The sequence below is a fragment of the Myotis myotis genome, unplaced genomic scaffold, assembly GCF_014108235.1.
Source record: "Myotis myotis isolate mMyoMyo1 unplaced genomic scaffold, mMyoMyo1.p scaffold_m19_p_18, whole genome shotgun sequence".
NCBI lineage: Eukaryota > Metazoa > Chordata > Mammalia > Chiroptera > Vespertilionidae > Myotis > Myotis myotis.
In genome coordinates, this window is record NW_023416322.1 from 19,206,477 (window position 1) to 19,231,105 (window position 24,629).

Here is a 24,629-nt window from a genome sequence, read left to right on the forward strand (position 1 = left end):
GCAGATCAATGATTCTGAACATTGATGTTTCTATCTCTTCCTCTCCCTTCCTCTCTGAAATCAAGTAAAAAATATTTTGAAAAAACTATAGTGAAATCTCAATTGTGTAGAGGTGAAGACTTTATATATTCTTCCTAAGAAGATGGCAAACCTCATTCCTACTTTCTTTCTCCTGCCCAACTGAGTGCCATGCTATTCCATTTCTAGCCGTTCAATAAATATTTGTTAAATGAATGATTTAACTCCTACAAATTGTTATCACAAACCAGCTTCTCTCAGCATTCAGCCCACTCCACGTCCCCCTCCCTGACTTTCCAGGCAATAGCTGCTGAGAAACTGCAAACAAAACATAATTAGGAAGGTAAATCTACTTTGAAAAACTGCCCACATAAAACCAAATGTAGGCCAGAGGCAAATTTAAGTGATTTTTTCAGACTCATCTGTGGTTTTTATTATCCGTGGTCCTGTGCTGGCCCAATTTTTAAAGATAATCAGGTTATAGTTGATATTGGTTCTGTATTTCCACTTTATTTTTTTAATTAAAAATTTTTTTTCAATCACAGTTTACATGCAATATTATTTTGTACTAGTTTCACAATTACGTACTTTACAAAGTGTTCCCCCTCATATTTCCAGTATCTACTTTGCGCCATAGATAGTTATTACAATATGATTGACTATATCCCCTATGCTGGACTTTCCATCCCTGTGACTGTTTTCTAAGTACCGATCTGTCCGTCTCAAAACCTTCACCTCTTTTACCCAGTCCCCCATGTTAGAATGGAGGGGAAAGGTGGAGGGGAATGAATTCGAAGAAATAAAGTTACAAAAACCTGGGAGTTGGGAGGAGCTGAAGACACAAACAGCAAAAGGCATAGTATTTTTCTTAGCTGAAGTGTATGCAAATTTGCCTTTAGCCACCCCCTCCCCCCAAGCTCTAATCCTATTTGCTCTCTCATCAGTTTGGGGGTGGGGCATATCTGGGAGGTAGGATTTGTGAGGCCGCAGCAGTTACTCACATTCTCCTCTTTCCCAGCCCCCTGGGAGCGGTTCTGATTTACAGCCTTTCCTACCCAGCAGCCAGGAGCACCTCGGGCAGAAATTTGGGGTGCAGGAGAAAGTGCTCTTCCTCCTTCAGGGGGCAGGAGCAGGGAGCAGCTGGTAGCGGTGGAAGCCTGGAGGCTAAGGCAGCTTTGCAACGTTTAGGTCAGGGCTCTGACTTGACATGGGGTTCTCAGCCTGGACCATTCGGAACCCCTCTATCATGGCCAGCATTGCAGAGTGCACGGCCCCTCAATCCAAAACGAATGGGTGAATGGGGGAGTGTGTGAATGAACTTGTTGGAAACAAAGTGCTCCTGCCCTTTTGTCATTTGCCTACACATTCCAATGACCCACTGCACTCCCCTTAGGGGAGGCGACTTACTGGCCCGTGTACCTGCAGTGAGTGGGCGGTGGTCTAAGTATGTTAGGTGGCTGCTGTTTGGTGTAAATCAAGGGACAACAGTTTTTATCGCCCTCAAAATATTAGGTCATCGCCTGGCGAGCCATGCCTTTGACCGGGCCTGAAATTCCTGTCCTTATTACCATGTAAGGGTTAGATAACCAAGTCGAAGGATTAAATTTCTTCAGGAAGTCCCAGATACTGTAAATAGTTTACTTAGGATTGGACCTTTAACACTCTCCCAGGTTAGCTCTTTGGTCCCTTATATGAGATATAAGGCAGGTAGTTTAATAGAGAATCCAGCAGTGATGGAGGCAAGATCTGAGGACAGATGACAGCATGGAGACTTCAGCTCTAAGGCTGGCTGGACCCTGAAGGGAAGACACCTCCGCCTATTTAGATAGAGGGTCCTGCTTCCCAGTTTCATCAGGGCTTTGCCCCATCCCCAGCTGCAAGTCAAGATCCTTCGTAAGTAGCATTCAGCTTTCCAGGCTGCTGGATCTGACAGATGCATCTCAGGTGAGGCTGCAGGAACCTCCTTTATGGTACACCCCGAGGGGCAAAAAGTTGCATTTGTCCCTGAGGAAGATTGGACATGAACATAACTCTGTTCTGCCTTTATTCCTGAGTCTGACATCCTGCTTCCAGATGATATTTTCTGAAATGTTGCTGTCGTGATGTCACAGTTCTGCCCAAAGACATCCAATGGTTGTCTGTTGTTCACCAACTAAAAACTCCCACAATTCCACTCTGTGCCACTAATTTCACTAATTTGCCTCATTGAGACTGAGGGGAAGAAGGGGCCTAAATGTCATGTTGGATGCATTTAACAGGTTTGCAAGGAAACATGACAAACACATTGGGTAAATTTATATGACCATTTTTTCAATAACAATCCACAATATGTATAATCCTATCTAATAAAAGAGAAACATGGTAATTGGCCTACGACTGCTACCCTTCTCATTGGCTAATCAGGGCGATATGCAAATTAACTGCCAGCCAAGATGGTGGCCAGCAGCCAGGCAGCTTAAACTGAACATGAGGCTTGCTTGCTTCAATGACGGAGGACTGCAACGTTCCCCGCCTGCCTTGCCGGCCTCTGAGCTTGCAGTTTAAAAAACATTGTAACAAATATAGAAGCTAAACAAAACCCCAGAAACCAGCTTTCAGAGAGCTGGGATCTCAGAGCTGGAGTTGATAGAGAGTTTCGATTATAGAACTGAAACAAACCAGATACCTGTTTTCAGCAGCTGAGGCCTCAGAGCTGGAGCCAAGCCTCAGAGCTAAAGCTGGCCCAGAATAAAAAAGGAAAAAGAAAAAAAGGAGCATTTGGGAGCTTTAGTCCCAGCCTGAAAACAGCCCTCAGCCCCTCACCCAGACTGGCCAGGCACCCCAGTGGGGACCCCTACCCTGAAGGGTGTGTGACCAGCTGCAAACAGCCATCATCCCCTCATCCAGGCTGGCCAGGCACCCCAGTGGGGACCCCCACCCTGATCCAGGACACCCTTCAGGGCAAACCAGCTGGCCCCCACCCATGCACCAGGCCTCTATTCTATATAGTAAAAGGGTAATATGCCTCCCAGCACCGGGATCAGCGAAGCTGAGAGGCCTCCCGGCACCGGGATCAGCGTGACAGGGGGCAGCGCCCAAACCCCCTGATCGCCCTGCGGCTCTGTGTGACAGGGGGCGGGGCCCCAACCTCCCTATCAGCCCTGCTCTGTTCCTGACAGGGGAAGGCACCCCAGCCCACTGATCGGCCTTGCTCTGTGCCTGATAGAGGGGAGCTCCCCAACCCCCTGATCACCCTGCGGCTCTGTGTGTGACAGGGTGTGGCGCCCCAACCCCCCCCCCCCCACGGGCCCTGCTCTGTGTGTGATGGGGTAGAGCCATAACCTCCCCATCGGCCCTGCCCTGAGTGTGACAGTGGCGGCGCCCCAACCCCCTGATCCTCCCTGCTCTGTGTGTGACAGGGGGCGGTGCCCCAACTCCCCTATCGGCCCTACTCTGTGAGTGACAGCGGGGAGCTCCCCAACCCCCTGATGGGCCCTGCTCTGTGCGTGACAGGGGGCAGCGCCCCAGCTCCCTGATTGGCCCTGCTCTGTGCATGACAGGGTACGGAGCCCCAACCCCCCTGATGGGCCCTGCTCTGTGCATGACAGGGGGTGGCGCCGCAACCTCCCCATCGACCCTGCCTTGAGTGTGACAGGGCGGTGCCCCAACCCCCCAATCGGCCCTACCCTGAGCGTGACTGAGGGTGGCATCGCAACCTCCCAATCTGCCCTGCTCTGTGCATGACAGGGGAAGGCGCCCCAACTCCCCAATCGGCCCTGCTCTGAGCCCGACCAGGGGCTGCACCTAGGGATTGGGCCTGCCCTCTGCCACCCGGGAGCAGGCCTAAGCCAGCAGGTCATTATCTCCCGAGGGGTCCCAGACTGCGAGAGGGCACAGGCCGGGCTGAGGTACCCCCCTCTACCCCCCGAGTGCACAAATTTTTGTGCACCGGGCCTCTAGTTTATTTAATAAAATTGAGAAGCTTGGGAAGAATATTCGACTGGGCTTGGGAAAACTTGAATATGAATCCCGGTTCTGCTGTATCACAAGCAATAAATTGTTAACTAATTTACTTTCCTCTGGTGTCTCCATTTCCTCAAAGGCACTTTGCCCACTGGAGGGTTGTGGTGATCAAATTAGATGATTGCGAGAGAGTCCTTTTAAATACTAAATTTTACATTCAGAGCACTTTCAAATACAAAATGTCATCAGTTAACAAAAATCTGAGAGTGCATTAATTTTTAAGCAGAGTGCTATTTCAGGTTTTTTTGGTGCTTAATAAAATGAGAAATCTAATTAAAAGTATTCAGTCTTCCTGAGATGCCTATGACTTCCAGCAGCTCTGCTATTTCATGGAAATTAGCCGGTGGGAGATCCACCCTGCATCTTCTGCAGGCAGCAGCGGCCCAAGGGGGAACTTGGGGTATCCTCTAGACCAGTGGTTCTCAACCTTCCTAATGCCGTGACCCTTTAATACAGTTCCTCATGTTGTGGTGACCCCCAACCATAAAATTATTTTCGTTGCTACGTCATAACTGTAATTTTGCTACTGTTATGAATCGTAATGTAAATATCTGATATGCAGGATGTATTTTCATTGTTACAAATTGAACATAATTAAAGCATAGTGATTCATCACAAAAACAATATGTAATTATATATGTGTTCTCCGATGGTCTTAGGCGACCCCTGTGAAAGGGTCGTTCGACCCCCAAAGGGGTCGCGACCCACAGGTTGAGAACCGCTGCTCTAGACTATTAGGATGGACTGGCACTTCCTGTCTCTTGAAAGAGAAGCCGAGAAGGATGATGCTTGGGTTACATTACAGGGGAGGAATACTAAGGGGTCAGAGATTGGTGCACTCGTTAAAATCCTCAGGGACCAAGCAACCCAATCAGTTGTAGACTGTATGTGGGGGATGTTTGGGGGGTCAGGTTGGGGTGAATGGTTACACTTGCTTTCTTCCATTTTCCAGGGCAAATAGCTTCAGCTGCTGCCCAGAATCAGCCGGGTCATCAAAGCCTTTGAGAGTAGCTTTGAAAATGTGTCATCCAATCGCTGGGCAGAACCAGGCCCGCAGCTGAGGGGACCGCCCTCCCCCTCCCCTCCCTGGCGCAGAGACTGGGGAAGCAGATGGAGGCCTTTCCCCCCTTGGCTGGCTATCAGGGCACATTGTTATGCACTCAGGACTCTGAAGCTGAGACCTAAGCAGAGGCTTCATGTGTTTATGCCCTTGGCCCAAAGCCTGGAAGTAGCCTTAGAAGCTCCACTGCCGCCTCTTTTGGCGTGTGAGCGGGGGGATCTCATCCAGGGCAGGCACCCTATTAAATTTGCTTGAGTCTTCTCATGTGTCATTAAGCAAGCCGCTGAACCGTGAAGGCAATGCTGGAGCACGTTCAGTATAGTCCCGAGGGATCCCTTTCTGTAGATCCCAGGCCTTTGGGCTCCTAGAATAGAGCCATCCAGCCTTCCTGCCAGGAAGGCCCCAAGGCCACGGCACATTGCAGGCCACTGGGGGGACTTTCCCCGCATCCCCAGTGCAATCCCCAGGGTTCTGTGAATCCCCTCGCGTTCCTAAGGCGCCTGCAGCAACAAAGCCGACTTTGCGGAGCCACGCACGGGGGAGAAGGGCCTCCCGGGGGATCTGCATGGAGTTTCTGAGGACGCGGCTCTGTGGCACGTGTCTCCACTGTTTTGTAAAATATTTTCCACTTCCCTTGTGGCAAGTGCCTATCCCCAGAGACGGAGAGCTGGGAAAATTCCCAGGCCGGAGTTCCCTGTACCCCTGACCCTGAGGCCTGTCTCCAAGCTGATCCTGGCTCTCTGGGTTTCGGGGGGAGTGGTGGTCTGCAGAGGTCCACCCTCTCCCTCCACTGCATGCCCTCCCACTCACTGTGAAAGCTCCTCCTTTGGTTTCTAAATACTCGGAGCCTCGCGGAGAAACGCTCATTCAGCCATAGCATCCCTTTCCATATTTTTAATCCCTGATGGAATGAATAAAAAGGAGGGCTGCCGGGGTCCAACCCAAGCAGGTCCAGGGGTCCCCAAAGGTGTGGATGGAGTCGGCGAAGAAGGAATGACACAGAGACAGCGTTCAGTTGATCAGCAGCCTAGCCAGGATCTCTAGCCAGGATCTCCAGCCAAGTTCTGGTCTGGATCTCCAGAGAGGTTCTGGTCTGGATCTCCAGCGAAGTTCTGGTTCGGATCTCCAGCCAGGTTCTGTGTCCATGTTCTCACCAGGTTCTAGTCAGGTTCTCTTGCCAATTTCTGTAGTCAGGTTCAGTCCAGGATCTTTTGCCATGTTCTCTCCAGCGAAGTTCTTCTGTCTCTAGAGAACGTTCTGTGTAGGTTCTGTGCCTAGGTTCTGTCTCTCTTGGTTCCGTATTCTAAGTTCTGTCTCTTGCTGTCTTATTACATCTGTATTTATACCAGTTGATTCAATCCTATCAATCTCTATTACAAAGGTTAGGGTGTTTCTTATCTCCATTCCAGGGAGTAAAGATTATGTAGCTTAAGCATGATTGTTCGTAGTTAAAGTGATTAATTACCCGCCTGGCACTTAGTTAAGAGGTTTTATTCCCTCCCTAACTTCAGGGGAAAATCCCTACCTGGGGAAACAACCTTTCTCAGAGAGGAGACCTTGGTTAAAACACAAAGTGCCAAGAAGGTGAGCAAACATATTAAGAACAGTATGCCATATATGCCAGGTCCCTTGAAACAGCAAGCATGGACCGAGATCCTGACCAGAACCTGGCTAGAGATCCTGGCTAGGCTGCTGATCAACTGAACGCTGTCCCCATGTCATTCTTTCTTCGCCGACTCCATCCACGCCTTTGGGGACCCCTGGACCTGCTGGGGTCGGACCCCGGCAGAGGGCCTGTCTCCATCATGATGTGAAAGCCATCTGGCCTGGGGATGGAGGAGTACAGGGCGATGAAAGAGAGGCTGCTTTTAATATGAAAAAAAAAAAAGGAATAAAAATGTGCAATTTATAGTTATCTCTATACAATAATCTGTCTTTTGCCTTAACCTTCTCAGGATCATAAGAAACATTCTATTCATTGAAATAAGTGCTTTGTGTCTCTCTGGGCTCTTCCTTTCAGACGTACACTAAGTCTCAGAGCACTCAAACATTCCGGATCTATTAAACTCCACATTCATTACAGAGACGTGTTCTAATTCCTCTTGTTCTCATTTCTGCAGTAAATTTTGTGCTTCTGAAGTAAGGATCATTTCGGGGTTAAACAAGATAATGATAAGCATCTGACTCCAGCTGGGACGACTCTGCCTTTTTCTTATTCAGGTCTGGTGAAATTTTGAACATGGAAAAAAGGAGTTTGCTCAGAAGCAAATTCACCCTCTTCTAAACAATGAGGCTGATTTTTTTTTCCACCCACAAGTGGAAAGTCTTGGGGGAAAGGTATGCGTGGCTTTAATCTTGGGGAGAAAACAATTGTGCATCAGGGAGGGACATAGGTTTCTTCCAGGACTTGATGGAATTATTTTTTTTAAAATAAATATTTTATTGATTTTTTACAGAGAGGAAGGGAGAGGGATAGAGAGTTAGAAACATCGATGAGAGAGAAACATTGATCAGCTGCCTCCTGCACATCTCCCACTGGGAATGTGCCCGCAACCCAGGTACATGCCCTTGACCGGAATTGAACCTGGGACCCTCCAGTCCGCAGGCCGACGCTCCATCCACTGAGCCAAACCGGTTTCGGCGATGGAATTATTTTTGAGCTTTTCAGAGAGAAGAGTTATTTTTCTCTCAAGGAAATGTCAAGTCAAAAGTAATTAATAAATACATAACACATAACTTTATTGAGCATTTTTCATGTGGCAGACAGTACTGTAAGGGTACAAGTATCACCTCATTTATTTTGCAAATATGAAAATTAAGGCACAGCAGGGTTAAGTCACTTGCCTAAAGTCACACAGCTTTTAAGTGGTGGAGCTGGGGTTCAAACCAGCAGTTCCAGAGCCTGTCCTCCTAAAGCCTATGATGGATGAAATAACACAGAACAAACAAATGACCAGATGATGCCAGCTCCTCACTCAAAGGATTTCAAATCAACCCGTTTGTAGATTTGCATGACTTTAGCTTCTCCTTCTCTGTGATTTTATATTTTTCTCCATTCTGTTGTCCAGGGGCTAGCAGGAGAAGGGTGAGAACAGGAGAACTCAAATTCCTTCACTTTCAATGACCATCATCCATTCTAGTAAATGTCAAGTGAGGAGAACATTTTTTTTGTGCCCTTCTTCCCAGTATTACCTCTGATTCCCTGAATTAGAGCCATTAGCCCATTAAAGATTTTGAAAACTCCACAAATTCTCATGACCTTACTTTTCTCTTATGGAACTTTTGTTGGGCTCATTTTAATAAGCCCTCAATTAGCATTTTGGCCATGAAGAATGGTGGCCCACTACAACATTTCCTCACATATAAAAATGAATCAATTGTAACATTGTTTTAAAAACAGCTTTATTTTTTGAGTGGCGAAAGAGAGGACACATCACCTTACCACATTCTAGGTACATGATAATTGTAAGACATCTTGACTACAGAAATGTTAAAATGTGGGGAAAAAATATGTTTTAGAATTAAAAATATAGTATTTTATATCTGCCTTTCAACAAGGAATGAGCCCTGTTAAGATAGCATTTTGTAAGGGTTCATCTTATGTGGCCTGCCTTCTCTGGGTATCAGAATTTTGATTACAGTTGTCAGCTGGAGCTCAGCCTGGTTCAGATATCTATTTTTAACAAGAGCTGAAGGGTTGCTTTTTTTTTTTTTTTTTTTTTTTTTTAGGGCAAGCGAAGGATTGCTTAAGAATAAGGGAACTGACTCAGGGAAGAGGCCTGAGCTTCTCTTGTTAGGAAGGGGTTGGCTTCAGGTGTTGCCCCATAATGGGCTGAAAATTGAGTGGCGATTGATTCTTGCCTAAGGCAGAAGGGTTGGGCAAGTCAGAGAGCTGAGCCGGGTTTGAGACCCCCCAGAGCAAGGAGAGAGATTTAAACTCTAGAAACAAATTTAGACTTAAGGGTTTAGAGTAAAGCAGATTAGATTAATTTTGGAGCAATAGCAGTTGAAAAACAAGAGTGTCATTGTTGAGAAAGGCTTTGGGTGTCTATGAGGCACCTTCATAAATAGCTGGTGGATCCTTAAATTGGATGAGTTTTGACAGATGGACAGAGGCAGAGTAGGGAGAATGAAAACTAAAGAGACCCCAACTGTTTTGTTTATGGGCATATCTCTAGGGATGGGTATCCTTAGCACAGTGCCTGCCCCTTAGGAGGCACTAAATATAAGTTGATTAAATTCATAAATTGTCTCATTCACCCTTTCAACAGATTTTATTCTGAGCACAATATATGGGTGTAGAGATCCTCTTAAGTGGGTAGATTTGAGTGCACACTTCTTGGAATTCCACATCTACTGGACACAGGATGCATATAAACCATCTACTAAACGTTTATCTTAAGCATGTGCATATGTACATCACACTGTGGTGTGTTCTGCCTCTTACCTCCACCCCCTCGTATCTAAGTACTGGGTGTGGGCTAGGTAATGCCTCTTCTCATTCTTTCATTTGCTTCTGCATTTATTGTCTGAACTTCAGTGTGAAGTTCGAAGTCTGCCATTTTCATCTCAGTCATCACCCACTTCTTCCTTCTCAAAAAAGTCTCATCTTCCCTGGCTTCTGTGACATTTCATTCCTCTGGTTTTCCTACTCTTTCACTCTGATCCCTTTCCTGACTCCTCCTTTAAATGTAGTCACTTCTCGAGGTTCTTCCCTCAGCCCCTCTCTTCTTGCTGTCCTTGAGTATTTCATCGACTACTGTCATCTCTTATCTTCACGTAGAGAGCTTTCCGCTTTACACCTCTTTGCTAAGATTTAATGCTATTATTTCCATCTGCTCTTCAGCTTTTGCCCTGGGATGTCAACAGAGCTCATCCAACCCCAAACCAAACACACTGTAGTTTTTCCTTCACCAGCCCACACCTGCTCTACCACCCAAGTTCTCTAGTCTTTATAATTTCAAAGGTGACATTATAGAGTCATCCTCAACTTCTTCCCATCCTTCACCATTCTGAACTCCCCTGCTCCCCCCATCAAATCAAGTCCTGCTGACTCGACCTTCCCAAATCTCTGTACTTTGTTCTTTTTTCTCGTTTGTTGCCTTACTTTAGCTCTCATGCTCTCTCACCTGTGACTGACAATAACCTTGATTGGCTTCACTTTCCTCCCATACCTTTCCACTCAGTAGCTTCTCCAAATGCAGATCTGGTAATGAAGATGATTTGACCGACATTCCTTTATTTAAAGGTTTTCACCATCTGGTCCCAGTGTACCCCCTTAAGGGATCTCCTCCACTCTGCTCTCCTGTGACACTTGACTTTCTGCTCCAGGCTCCCTAGAAAGAGCACATCTAGACTCTGTGCCTTTGTAGAGGCTGTTCCTCAGCCTTGACTTCTCCTCTCCTCTAAATTCTACTTGTCAGAATCCACAGGTGACCTTCCACGTGCAGGTCAGCTGAGGCCTCCTCTGAAAGGACGTCTCTGATTTCTTAGGTGGACGGAATATTTGCATTTTTAGAGCATTCTTTGAGTCCTTCGCTCACCATCCGTGCATCAGAGTCACTTGTTTAAGTCTCTCCTCTTCTGGGTCACCTGGGCCATGACAAGGATGTCTTAGTCATCTTTATCTCCCACAGCACGCGGTGGGCTCCAAGGACTGTTTGCTGAATTCACCTGATTTTGTTGAACTGATGTAATGTTTTACACAGCGGTGATGTGATCATGACATCGACAGAGGCAGGACCCGAAGCGTAGCAGTCATTCCCCGAGGGGTCATCTGGTTCTGCGCTTGTCCGAGACCTCAGAGACAGGTTGGAAGGAAGAGAACCAGCTTGTTGCCAGGAAGGACAATTCCCTAGAAATCTGCCTCAGTCTGGTTCTCCGCCCTCTGCATCCTGTCCCCTCCCACCCCGAAGTCCCTTATTTGAGATCTCTTTTCCCTTCATTAACTGCGCTTGTTGAGTGTTCCCCCGCTGTGGCTTCCTTTGGTCTTTTCCAGCTCCCACTGCTTGTTTGTTTATTTCTGTGTCAGCCTCTTTCTCTGGCTGTGGTTGTAAACAGGGTCCATGACTGTCAGCTCTGGGGCCTGTGCAGTGAACCCTTACATATGGGTGGCAGGTCAAGGAGACTAGATTTTGACTTGAAGGCTGGTTACTCCTCACACCCAGAAGCGGCTCCAGGCAGGGGCCCAAGCTCCTGACCACCCAAATGGAACTTTCCAGACGGAAAGAAGCATCACACGACACACTCTCTCCATCCCCTCCTAGGCCTCCCCTCCTCCTCCCACAAGTCCCCTGATCACAGGTTGGGCAGATGGCAGAGGGGTCGCTCTTGCCTGCAGCGCAGAGTGACAAATAACACGAAACATTGTATGCCTTGTAGTCTTTCGTGCCTAATGTTTCCCCCTGTTTGAGAAAGTTGGAGCTGTGGCTTGATCTAAATGACCTACCCTTTCCACATTCCTAAGCCAGAGTGGCCTTGTTGGTTATGGAAGGAGAGAGACAGCCCTGAAGGCAGGCCAGGAGGATGTGGCTTGGTCCCTTCACCACACCACCTCATACGGCAGACGCTTCCAGCCGGGGCTATGTCTGAACCACAGCAGGCTATCCTCTCTCCCTGATGCCAGTTGCCTGCTTCCCCTCCTTCCCACTGTGCAACCCAGGCCATCTTCTCCCTCTCTTGCCTCTACCCTCTGCCACCCTCTGCACTCTGCCTCCCCCTGAATTCTCCAGAGTGGCTGTCCCCTTGTCCCTTCGTCCCGTTGGAGGCAGCTGCCAGTGAGGGAGCTGCCAGCGGGAGAGCCACAGGCAGTGCCATCCTGCCGGAGGGAGTCCGGGGTCCTCCCCCAACTCTGCCTGGCAGTGCGCATCATCTGTCACAGTGCCCCCTCCCCTCCCTGCGCCTCCCCACCCCCTTCCCTGCTGCTCACTCTTTCCCAGCTCTGGAGATGCAAAGCCTGAGACGAGCCAGCAGAGCGGTGGGTTGCAGCCGCTCTGCTAGGGGCGCCAGGTGAAGTGGCCTCCCCTACCAGGAGGTGGCTAACTCTGTCACTCAGGGCTTCGCTGAGCCATGCCCAGCTGGGGCCCGAGCCAGCCACACCTTCCCAGCTGCACCGCCCATCGCCAGACAGGTAAGAGGGAGCAGGGCCTGAGTGGGCTGAGCTGGCCGTCCTGAGCCCGGAGTCCTGCTGGGGGGCACAGACAGCTGGGGCAGAAGAGGCACTGTCCTGTCAGGACCCTGGCTTATCCTCTAACTGCTCCTCAGAGCGGAGAAGCCCGCCACCCTTGCCAGGAGCAGGGGTGCAGGACTTCGCCCATTCTTCCCTGTTAGTGGGGGCTGAGCTGCCAGTGTCCTTTTCTGTTCTCCCTCCTCCCTGATCCCAGCTCCCTAGGTCCCCAAACCCTGTTTTCTGGCCCAAAGGGATGCTGTCTGCTCCCTCAGATGCCTGCAGGGGCTCTGGAAGTACCGTGGTTTTGCTATCGGGATGATGGCACTGTCTCTTTCCGTTTCATTCGTGTCTCCTGCTGTTGTTTTAAGTCGGCCGCCTGCATAGCAGTTTGGCCGCGCAGCTGTTCGGTTTCCCGTCATGGTGCAGGTCTCCAGCGTCACTGGTGACTAACACCGGTGACACATTCCGGTGCAGACGGACTCCCCACCACCATGAGCTGGAGGGAGATGAAAATATTGGAGATCACCACTTTCTTTTTTTGCAGCTTTATTGAGGTATAATTAATTGACAAGTAAAACTGCATTATGTTTAAAGTGTGCAACCCGATGATTAAATACATGTATGCATTGTGAAGGGACTCCCACCATCAAATTAATTAACAAATCCATTGGCAGGTCACCAATTCTTTAAAAATATTTTTTTCATATTTTTATTATTACATAAAATGCTGATATAACATCATAGTCAAAAATTTGCTCACATCCTGCATTATTTTCTTGGACGTATTTAAGTAAAGACTTGCTGGGACCAGGTTTTTTTTTAATTGACATAATTGACATATAACATTATATTAGCTTCACATGCACAACCTAATGATGTGATATATATATTGCAAAATGATCACCACAGTAAGTCTACTTAGTACCCATCACCAAACATAGCTACAGTTTTTTTGTGGGGGGAGAGGGGAGGTCACCAATTTCTCAACAGTGTGCTGAGGGCACAGTTGCCGCCCACAGGTGATGAGACCCTGGCATCAGCTCAAAGGGTTCTCCCCCAAGCTGCCTAGGCAGGGACTCTCGGGGGCATTGGGGAAAGGGCAGCTTTTCTGTTTCTGTGTTAGAGCCACTTAGAACCCGTCCACTGTTTCATTGCAGGCTGAACATCTGGCTTTCAGGTGCTCGTGGGTCCTGATCTTGGGATGCTTTCAATCTAATGACATGAGAAAGGAAGCCCACCTTATTCCAAAACTGGGGTTATTCTGGGATTATTTGTTTCTACAGAATGGGGAAACTTGAGGGTTTTCTTGGAAGATGGAGGAGGTGCTGGGAAGTTGGGGAGTGAGAGAACCGTTATGAGGTCAGATGCATGCGTGGGGAAAGTTCAAAGCTCGAAACAGGCAGCATGGCATCGGGCTGATGGCTGTTGTTATTATTTTGGGAATGAGAGCTCCATCAGCACTCAGTCCATCTGGCAACTAGTTTTTATTAACCCTTTGCTGTCAGCTCCACCCTTAGAGCAGGTTTCCTGGAAGAAGGTCAATGGGTGGGGCGAGTGGGGATTGGAGTGTGTAGTGTGGTCTGTAGCCCACCGTGGCTAGGCAAGCGTAAGCCACTCCTGGCACCTGGATCCTTTAGGCATTAAAAGGGAAAAAAACAACAGTGTCACACAGCGCCTAACACATAAAGGAATCTGAAAACGTCCTCACAGCCTTTGTCTGGTTGAATTAAACCTGCTAATGGAGCCTAGATCTATTTCCCATGGGTCAGTGAACTCTGATCTGAAGAATAGGGCTCCTTAGCCACAATGCCATCTCACAAATGCCAGGTACTCCTCAGGGGCTGGTGAGAGTGTGGCTGAGCAAAACCCATCATATTTCCATTAATAAACCCGCCAAATGTGGGTCTCAGCAGTGAGTCAGCAGCACAACTGAATGTGCTGAGATGTCGTGGAGCCTGGAAAAAGCCCGGCTGGTCCCGGGTTCCAGTCTCTATAGGGCCATTCATTGAATAACCCTGGGCCCTTCACTCAGGACTACTGAAAATGTGCTTTTGTAATCTGTAAAATGGGCACAACACGAGTGCCCAGCATGTCTCCAAAGGTTTATGTGAGGGTCAATGTAAAGTCATAATGATAGCTCCCTGTTATCAAGATGTGCTGGGCAACGTTGCTAGGTACTTATCCTACATGTCACTGTTTAATCCTCCCACTTTCCTCAAACCAACTGAGGCCCAAAGAGGTTAAGCTGCCTGATCAAGTTCAGCTCCAGAAACGTGAAAGCATTTTGTGGGTTGTGACTGTGCTATACCAATGTCAGTCTTGTTGTGTATAAAGACTTCAGGGCTTAGAATTTTTGTTCTGTTCTATCACAGACTCTGTTTCGTGCTTTCTTATGTCCTCTTTGTCCAAACACCTCTATCTCCAGAAACACAAGAAACACTCCTTGCTTCTTCCTCCTTGCTTTGGGGATTAGGATATGTTTTACTGTCCACGAAGCATCAGCATCTCATCAGGACCTGTAAGAGTTTGCAGTGTGAGGAATTTCCAGAAAGCTTTTGAATCTTTCAACAAAAGGTTCTAGAAAGAAGAGGGTCTCAGAAAAGCTGAATGGCTTGAGGTAGATTCCTATCAGGGCTTTGTCTCTCAAGGAAAAGTGTCAGAATTTGCTCAGCGCGTCTTTGTGCATCTGAGTGCACCCACACAGCCCCGGTCCCTCCTCCCGCCCCCGGTGCAGGCATTAACGTGCACCCAGCATAGCCTAAGAGCAAGGCATCTCATTTCCTAGAGATGAGATGGTAGGAACAGGTCTTGGTGGGAGAGCTGTCTCCTGGAGGCCAGGTCTTCACTCCACTATTTCCTGCCACTGTTGCTGCAGCCAGGCTCATCCCTGGGTCTGATGGCTGTGGGGTTTCCTTTTTGCATGATTCTAGGTGGCTGTCGAGAATGGAGCAGGAAGGGAGGACATCAAAGCCATTGGCTGAAGTCATTAAAAATGGAGGATTAGAAAGAGCTTATTTTATATTCAGAGGAGGGGGAGAGTGCTGAAGCTGCCTTCTGCCCACAGCTGTAGGCCCTGATGGCAAATGATAAAGCTTTTGTTACCGCCTACAAAGGGGAAGACATGGAGAACCTGCGGCCTGGCAGTGAGATAGGAGGAGAGAGCCCCACTTGGATTGTGCTAGTGCTTTGCTCTTACATCCCAGCCCCAGGGCTTTGCAAACTAGGTCCCACTGCTTCTCCATGTCTGACCCTGCTGCCCCTTCCTCTGCAGCCTCTCCTCCCACCCCCATTTGGTTGGTGTTAGGCCTCTGCCCTCCATGACTCTGATAACTATCTATGTGACTTCATGTTTTTATCAGGCTGAATCATTTATAATCCATGTGGGCTTCAATATCTCAATGAATTTTTACAGTAATACAAGAAGTTGGCATCACTTCAGAAATTCTGATTTCAGAGATAAGAACGCAAGGTCTTAAGCCAGCCATAAGGGGCAGAGTTGGAACTTGAACACTTGTCACCTGACCGTGGAGCCTGTGCTATTTCTATGGCTCCACACTGCCTCTTCTGGCCAGCATCCTGACCCAAACATGGTCTCACTCGCCTACCTGCTGACTGGTTCAGTTAAATTCAACTGAATTTATTGATCATCTTCTTGGTGCCAGGTACTGTGCTAAATGTTGGAGATGGGGAGATGAAAAATATATTTTTTACTTATGCAATGTATGAAATACCTCAACCTGCTTCCCCATCTTCTCCCCTACAAACCCATCCACATTTACACACAGCCTTCCTTCCTTCTCAGATGTGTCTGCTTAAGGAGAATCCTTCCTCCTGTGGCCTTGAACCCATCCTTTCCCACTTACTGCACTTTTTCAACTCTTTCCTCTGTCTTTTTTCTCTTCTGCCATGTTATTCAGTTCTTACAAATAAAAAAGAAATTTCATTTTTAAAAAATTGACTTGGGCACCCTCCTTTTGTCAGCAAAGTTACCCGAAAGAATCTCTGACTCCTCTCTTTCCATCCCCTCCTCAGTCCTTCAGGCTTTGGCTTCCATCCCTCCCACACCCCTGAAACAGCGACCTTGATGAATCAGGAGATCCGGCTGAGGGTATGTGAAGGATTGTGTGTGGTGCATGAGCCCTGGCTTTCTCTACACTCTGGCTTCCTGCCCATCAGCTGCTTTTGCAGAAGCCAGCTGGCCGCTGGGAAGCTAATTTGTAAAAGGCGAGTTCACTGCTTAAGGCTGAGGTTACAATGGGAACAGGGAGGGTTGCTCAGGTAAGAGAACAGGTCATCATTTGTCTCCTCATCCTAGGTTGCCTTGTTGCCCTGGAATCTGGGTGGGGAGAAGGGCAGCTCATCTGTGGGAGGAAAGGATGTCACTGGATGCTGCCCCAGGGGCTCTGGGCGTGAGTCCCGGCTCTGCCTTTATGAAATGTGACCTTCGGCAAAGTCTTTAAAGTTTCGTTTCTGCAGGTGGTGTCTAAGGGTCATCCCTCTCTAAACCTCTGTGAATGTTAGCATCTGCTCCCTTGCAGGCAAATAATAGGTTATTCATGGGGAAAGCAACTTACAATGGAAATCAATTCCCGTTCAAGTTGCCCCTTCTTCTATATTTCAGTGTCCTTGCACTAATACTTTACATGTTGTATACTCCTTTTACTGAAGCACATATTGTCACTGGTTACACTATTTTAAAATAATTTATGCACAATTTTAAATATACACAAGTCAAAAGACTAGAACAGTGAGCTTCTATGTACTACCACCCACTTCAACATCCCTCACTCCACCCTAGAAGAAGCAAGTCCCAAATACCATATCATCTCTTTTGTAAATGTGTCAGAGTGTATATCTAAATAATAAGGTTGCTTAAGAAAAAAATAACCTTACTATCGATGTCACGCTAATATTGATGTCTAATCAGTGCTGGAATTTCCCCAATTGTCTCATAATATTTTTATGATTTTAAATTTGAATAAGGATCCAAAATAAATTCCATGAACTGCATTTGGTTGAATATATATATCAGTGATGACCAATCCTGTAATCCTAAAATATCCACCCATTTTATGTTATTTTCCCCAGTGTTGGCATACCATTTAATTTTAGGATCCCTAAGGAACAATTGCAGTTTAGACAACAAAGCCTCCTAAATTTAATTTAAAAATCCTTCTAAACACACTTAGAAGAAGTATAAAGACAGTGAATAAAGAAAAGAGGCAGGAAAGAAGAAAAGGTTGCATCGGGTATAAGGAGACAAATGAGGGCACGAGAGGAACAAGAGAAGATGAAAAAGGTAACAGAGGCTATGAAAGCCTCCTCTCCACCAAGAAGCTTAAAAATCCTTACAAATATGCTTTACACAGTTTTGTGTCACCTCAGTGAGCAGGCAATAAAGCTGAACCTTGAAATAATAACATTCTGTTTATTTGGCACATTTTCCCAAACAGCATATCAAGTAGCTGAGCAGACATCCTCCAAGCAGTCCTCTAGGTAAAGTAGGGAAATAGTAGGAATTCTGAGTCCCATTTTGTAGATGATGAAACAGTCAATAAAGCTACTAATAGTGGCTCCCACTACACAGTCATTTGCCCTTAGTCAAGCATTGAGCTAACACTCGATTACATGACATCACTTAATCCTTATTACAAGCCAAAGCGATATTCAGTTTGCTCATGATGAAAATGACACTCAGAGAGGGGGAGAGTCACTTGCCTACAGCTACAGCTCTGGAAACTCAGGGCTGTTTAACCCACTGTCTTTTTTTTTTTTTTTTTCAAGTCAGGCTACTCACCATGAAATCAACCATCTTTCTTTTGCATTTTCTTGCTTACTGGCACAATTCCATTGAAAGGGAAGCTCAGAGTATCATCAGTTGTAATAATAGTGCACCGTGTACTAGAATTTGCTAAGCATTTTTCTTCCCACTGCCTTTCTCATTTCTTTCTTATAACCACCTTGAAAAATAGACAGGGCAGGGGGTGTGAATTTAGGTTTTACAAAGCAGGAAATTGAAATTCAACGCGCTTGGTTATACTAGTTGGTGATCACACAGCTAGTCAGGGTCGTCAGGGTCATGGAGCTGGCTAACGGCAGAGTTAGGCCCAGGGGTCCTTCCTTCTGATTCCAGATCCTGTGCTTCTTGGGTTCCCTTTGCAAACCTCCTGGGCCCACACCTTGAGCTGCTGACTTCTTTCTGTGTCCCCTCTGATGTTCCTGTGAGAAGTCGAGCAGGCTTATTACCAATTAAATATCCGGATGCCTGAACTGGTGAACAGGAAATGAGGCTGCTAATGCTCAGAGGAATGAAATGGAGATGCTTTTTTTTTTTTTTAGTAGAATTTTGGGTCAAGTGGCCTCTTTCTGTCCTTCCCTTCCCTATGTCCTTCCAGTCTCCATGGAAACCCCAAATCAATGCAGCATATGTTGATTCATGTTTCTACTGTTACTAGGAAGCTACAAAGTGGAAATTGCTTTTAAAAGATTTGCGGAGAGCTTTAGCATGCTGACCAGAATTCGGCTCTAGTGTCCGAACGACTATTTTATCAAAAGCTCTTAACGTGGCTCTATCCTAGGCGGCGTGTTGATTAAATAAACACACGGGGCATTTGGCAAGAAATCTCCTTCTCCACTATCGTGGCTTTTAAAAATATTACACTGCAGCCTTTAACTCCCTTCATCTTCAATGTCATTACATTTTTGTGTGATGATGCCAGGTGCTCCTGTGGCTCTTGACTAATTCCACCCTCCTCGGCTGGGCTGTTGGGAAGGATGGTCTGCCAACGCCGAGCTGCCGCCCTTGAGTGTCATTAGCTCTAGGCTGGACTTCAGTCTTGACCTGGAGACTGCAGACGTCTAATATGTTTCTGCCTAAAGGAACTCTTTGTCATTTTTCAGATTTTTCATGAATGCAAAACCGAATTCAGCTGACATCTATTAAATACCTGCTCTGTAAAAGGCAATGGGAATTGATAGCGAGGGGCATAGTCCTGGAATCTGTCTTTGCGGAGCACGTAGTCATTTGGGAGGATCAGGAAACATAAGTCACAAGGATGAACTTCAGGCCATGATGCGGGCTGTCAGGGAATCATAACAGCGCCATGGTGTCGGGATGGAGAGGTTCCTTCTGATGGAGGAAGTTCTGGAAAAGCTTTGGAAAGGAGAATTTTTAGCTTGGAGGTGCTGGGTTTGGAGGAGGAGCTGGGAGTTATAAGGCAGATCCGGGGTGGGGACGGTCTGGGCAGAGGGAGCAGCTGAGGAATCAGGCATGTGCGTGTGTGTGTGCATGTGTGTGTGTGTGCACATGCATACACAATGGCATTGGATGGATAAATGGGACAATATGATTGGACTGTCAGATAGACAAGGAGCTGCAATGGAGCCCATCAAAGATTATGAGGATGACCTGGTGTCTGTTCAGTGGGTAACTCGTGGTCGTGTATGTGCCAGAAGGCTTTGGGGGCTGATGAAATAGGCAGGAAAGTCAGTTACTTAGGAGGGTGGAAGGCCATGCACTGTGCTGTGTGCCCAATAACCTCTGACATGACAGTGTCCGTGGATGGGAGGGGATGAAGTTGAGAAATAGTTCACAGATGTGATGATAAGGTTTCAAAACCAATTCAGCAAGGGGATATGGAGGAAACGAAGCCAATACCTGTGCTTGTTACCCTGAGGAGCTAGGATGGAGCCCGCAGGAATGGAGGGTTAGGGGAGAGAGGTGGTCACATCAGAGGCAGGGGTGTCTGCAGAGTCTGAGAGGGGAGGGCTGTCTAGCAGACCTCTGGGAAGTTGGTCTGGAGCTCAAGAGAGGCAGGATCGAAACCCTGATCCTGGAGAAAAGCAGTGGCCAGCGCCTGCAGGGTGTGGTTTCCCAGGAGGGCAAGTGTAGACTGGGAAGAGCAGAGAGAGTCACGGTGGCCTGAGAAGCCAGAGCAGGGCTTGTAATGGCTGTTTTCCTGGGGAAAACCATGCGGATCAGCGCCCAGGAAAGGATCTGGAGCTCTGGATTTCTGAGCAGGGGCCCCCAGCCCGTGATGCATTGTCCAAGTAGGTGAATGCCTTTCTCATTAGCACTCCAACCTGCTTGCCTTCTCTGTTTCTCCTTCAGGAGGAGAGACCTTGACAGAATGCTTACCCCTCGGGGCAGCTTAATTCCCCCCAACCCCCGAATTCTCTATGCACCTGGCTCTGTAGGAAGGACGATTAAGGGAGAGTCCTCCCCTGAAAGGGGGGCCGTACTTGGTCTGTGTTTCTCAAACTAGGGTGCAGTGTGGTTACTCCTTGATGTTTAGGAGTGTTTTGATGAAAAAAAAAAGAGTTTGGCCCAGGGGTGTGGCTTGGTGGTTGAGCGTTGACCTGTGAACCAGGAGGTCACGGTTCAATTCTAGTCAGGGCACATGCTGGGTTGCCGGCTCCAGGCTCCATCCCCTGTGTGGGGCGTGCAGGAGGCAGCCGATCAATGATTCTCTCTCATCATTGATGTTTCTCTTTCTCTCTCTCCCTCTCCTTCCCTCTCTGAAATCAATAAAAACATTTGGGGATAAAAAAGAGTTTGGACTAGTTTGAGTTTTCTCTTTTTACTCACGGCTGCTGCATGTCCACACACTACTGAACGTCTGCTCTTTATATTCTTGTTCTCCTTTACACTTTTATTAATTAACTATATTAATTATTGTGTCTTTCTTTAAACATTTGGCTTGGCTTATTGATTTCCTGTGACTATTATTGCTCTAAGGCTAATTGAAGATTCTGGTGCCTGGTTAGGGTTGGTCAGCCTCTACTCGAGACTTGAGCCCACTTGCAGCCCTGACTTATCTCCTTGGTGCCTTTCAATTCCGGATGCCAGACTGGGCAGCCTGAGACCTGAAGGAGGCCTTTATCCTGCCAGTTTAGACTTCTCATAGAGGAGAAGTCCCCTGGTGTCACTACCTTTGTGTTAAAGCAGTGGTTCTCAACCTTCTGGCCTTTTAAATACAGTTCCTCGTGCTATGACCCAACCATAAATTTATTTTCATTGCTACTTCATAACTGTAATGTTGCTACTGTTATGAATCGTAATGTAAATATCTGATATGCAGGATGGTCTTAGGCGACCCCTGTGAAAAGGTCATTCGACCGCCAAAGGGGTCGCGACCCACAGGTTGAGAACTACTGTGTTAAAGCAAGGGGTAGAGCTAAGGCTGGAAGCACGAAGTTTGGTATTAGATACCAGTTCTGCCACTTATAATGGCTTGTCTCTGTTTTTCCATCTTAGTGTGGGGATGATAAAGATGTTGTTGGCCTTGTAAGTTTGTTGTGAGAGTTACTAGTAAATAAGATAACACAAGCACAAATTTTGGTACAGTGACTAACACATACTAAGTGCTCATTAAACATTAGGTATGTGTGTGGAACCCATGCATGGGTCCCCCTTTTTCTATATACTTATCTGGGATTAGGGAAGTGCTGATCAATGGGCTTTTAATCACCAGTTCTGTGTACCTCTTTCTTATGGTAGAGTACCAGGAACATGGCCAGAAATGAAGGGATTCTCTTTATGCTTAAATTCTGAATCCCAGCTAGCATCAGTACCAGGAACATGGCCAGAAGTGAAGGGATTCTCTTTATACTTAAGTTCTGAATCCCGGCTAGCATCAGTACCAGGAACATGGCCAGAAGTGAAGGGATTCTCTTTATACTTAAATTCTGAATCCCGGCTAGCATCAGTACCAGGAACATGGCCAGAAGTGAAGGGATTCTCTTTATACTTAAATTCTGAATCCCAGCTAGCATCAGGGTCCAAGGCAGGGGCTGTGAGGGATGGAAAACGTTTCTTTTGCATCTCACTTTATAACACCAAGTTCCCTTTACCTCACAGAGGGGCACTGTGGACATTTTCAGACAGAGACAATGAGTCACTGTGGAGGCAGCATCAGCATTTTGATTTCCGTCTATCATTTCACTGCGAGAAAACAGGTTACGCACCAACAGATCTGCTGGGAAGGACTGGGTCCCAGCATGACGTGGTGAAGAAAGCTCTGCCGCGAGAGTCACAGAGAACAAGTCCTGGTCCTTGGGCTCCTGCGAAAAAGGCGTGCTGCTGTCTAGCCTCAGTTTCCTCATCTGTAACTCCGGGCTAATAACCCCCTCTCTCACTACGACATGGGATTGTTAATACTTAGAAATGCTTTCTACATCGTAAAAGGCTAGGCAAACGGAATGGAGTGTCTTTATTAAAAAGCCATCTCTTTCTACAGAGATCTGGCTGCCTCCAGCAAATGCTACCTTCTGGGTTTCAGAAACAACTTGCAGCAAAGGCTGGGTGCACTAGGAGCGAGTTCTCGGGGGGGGGGGGGGGGGGCAGGGGGCCCAGCTCCAGAGACCTCGAGCGGAATGAGGAGAATCTGAGCTTTATCCCAAGGCGTTGGTCCGCGCATGTTAGCATCAGAATCACTGGAAGGCTGGACCCCATGCCCAGCGTTTCCGAGTCTGTATGTGTCGGGTGGGGCCTGAGACGCGGCATTTCTAACACATACCCAGGTGACGCTGAGCGCTGCCGGTCAGGGGCCACACTCAGAGACTACTGCACTAGGACAGGCGGGAAGGGGGAGTCCTCCTTCTGAACTGAACAGGCACTGTGAAGGTCCACGTGGGTAAGGCTGTCTGGAAGAAAAAAAACGTAGAAGGCAGAAAAATTGGAATAATGCGCAGAATGGGCAGAACAAAGGGAAAAGTCTCACTCCATAACCTATGCAAGTAGGGGGAAGTTGCTAGGTGATGGATGAGGGAGAGAGGTGAATTTCCACTGCAGGAAAAACCAAGTGAGAGACAGGAGCACAGAGTTGGAAATAGACATGTTCGGGGAGGTGGAAATTTCTCATTAAGAAGTGAGGGGTGGGGTGGTGGGTGTCGGGGGGGCCGGGGGAGGGGTGGGAGTGGAGAAATGCCTCTGTAGAGTAAGGGGACGGCTGAGAGGTGGCAGAGGGGGTAATTAATGCCGGGCTTGGTGGTTTGGCTCGGTACTGCAGCATAATAGAAACTGGGAGAAAGGAGGTGGAATTTAGATGTGTGACCTGCCCCGTAGCTTTCGTGCTCTCTGCATTTATCACATCACATCACACCCAGCAAGACAGCCCCCTCCTCCTGGCTCATTAGGAGATTTGGTTCGGCGTGGCTCCTGCTGTCAGCAGCTGTCTGGGGCGAGGTCTTTATGCTCCCTGCTCCCTGAGCGGCAACCAGCCTTCAGCGGGCAGCGGAGCTCATTAGAAGGGGGCCCCCTGGCCACTGGATTGCATTGGCGGCAGGAAAGAGTTAATGCCTCCGGCTTCGCTGCCCCCTGCACAGCCTCTGGGTGCAGAGGGAGGCAGCTCTGTGCTGTGGGGACTTCACCCTGAGCCTCAGCCAAAGAAGCAGGGGAGCAGCTTCGCGAAGCTGAGGAGGAAGGTGCGGGAGGAGTGCCAGGCGAGCTCCGCGCAGGGGCACCTCCAGCATCCTGCCAATGAGGATGGGCGTGCAGCCCGTGCCCCGGAGCCGAGCCGCCGCCCGCTGGGTGTAGGCTGCTCCAGTATTTATTGGATGTGACAAACAGGGAGAAGAGATTTCAGCGGGGCTGCTCGCTGCCCGGCTCAAGTGGTGGGAGGTGGATTGTGCATGCATGCATGTGGAGATGTGTGTGCGTGCCCGCGTGTGCCTGCGTGTGCATGCACACATGCCCTTCACCCGCCAAGGATTTGACTGCTAAACTGCTAAAAGACAGATCTGCTCTCTCCCCAGACCTCCTTCACCCGCAGCCTCTCTGACCATCCCGTTGGCAGAGACCCGCAGGCCATGAGGACCGGTCAAAGACAGTGAGTATTGCTTCTGCTTTCTCCTCTCTGGGTGCGCGTGTGGGCTGATTGCATTATCCATATTTAATTAACCTGCCTCTCCATATTGATTGCTTTCTCTCCACCGAGGCTTAGTCTCTCTTCCCCTCTTTATAAATCTTTGCTCTTTGCTTTTAATCTTCTTTTTTTTTTTTTTGCCCACTGAGCATCCTCTGTTTCCATTTTGACCCATCCTGTAGAGTCACCTGTAACTTGATGTCCACCTCCGAGGGCACATGAACTGTGGGTGTAATCGCACTGCTGGTTTTCCTGGGCTCTGGGTAACCCCAAACTCTGTCCCCCAAAAGTCAAGGGCCAAATGGGATAAGAGCCCCGAGGTGCTGGGGTGAATGGGGAAGCTGGGGTCAGAGAACCTTGCAGGTCCTCATTCCATGGGCTCCAAGGCTGAGCTCAAGGAAGGGGCGGTAGAGGGTCTGAGGCTGGTGGGCACGGCTGGATTTGGAAGAGAGGGAGGCAGGTATGTAAGCAGCTCCAGCAAGCCGGTGTGGGCTAGCGGTGGGAATGGGAAGAGTGA

The 24,629-nt window shown here is 48.0% G+C and overlaps 1 protein-coding gene across 5 annotated transcripts in view; it reads left to right on the forward strand.

Moving 5' to 3' along the window:
- Nucleotides 1-12,185: 12,185 nt before the first annotated feature.
- The window catches only part of RGS8 (regulator of G protein signaling 8), a 33,509-nt gene continuing 21,065 nt past the window's right edge, over nucleotides 12,186-24,629 (forward strand). The window contains exons 1-2 of one of the 5 annotated variants that reach the window (XM_036344752.1): nucleotides 12,186-12,209; nucleotides 24,003-24,076. Coding sequence is in view for 1 of the 5 variants with exons in the window: in XM_036344749.1 (XP_036200642.1) it covers nucleotides 23,544-23,672; nucleotides 24,003-24,076 (203 nt within the window). In the remaining 4 variants the exon portion in view is untranslated. Of the gene's footprint in view, nucleotides 12,210-23,411; nucleotides 23,673-23,758; nucleotides 23,781-23,800; nucleotides 24,077-24,629 lie in introns of those variants that run through there. The other 4 variants (XM_036344749.1, XM_036344751.1, XM_036344754.1 and 1 more) reach the window with 4 other exon arrangements.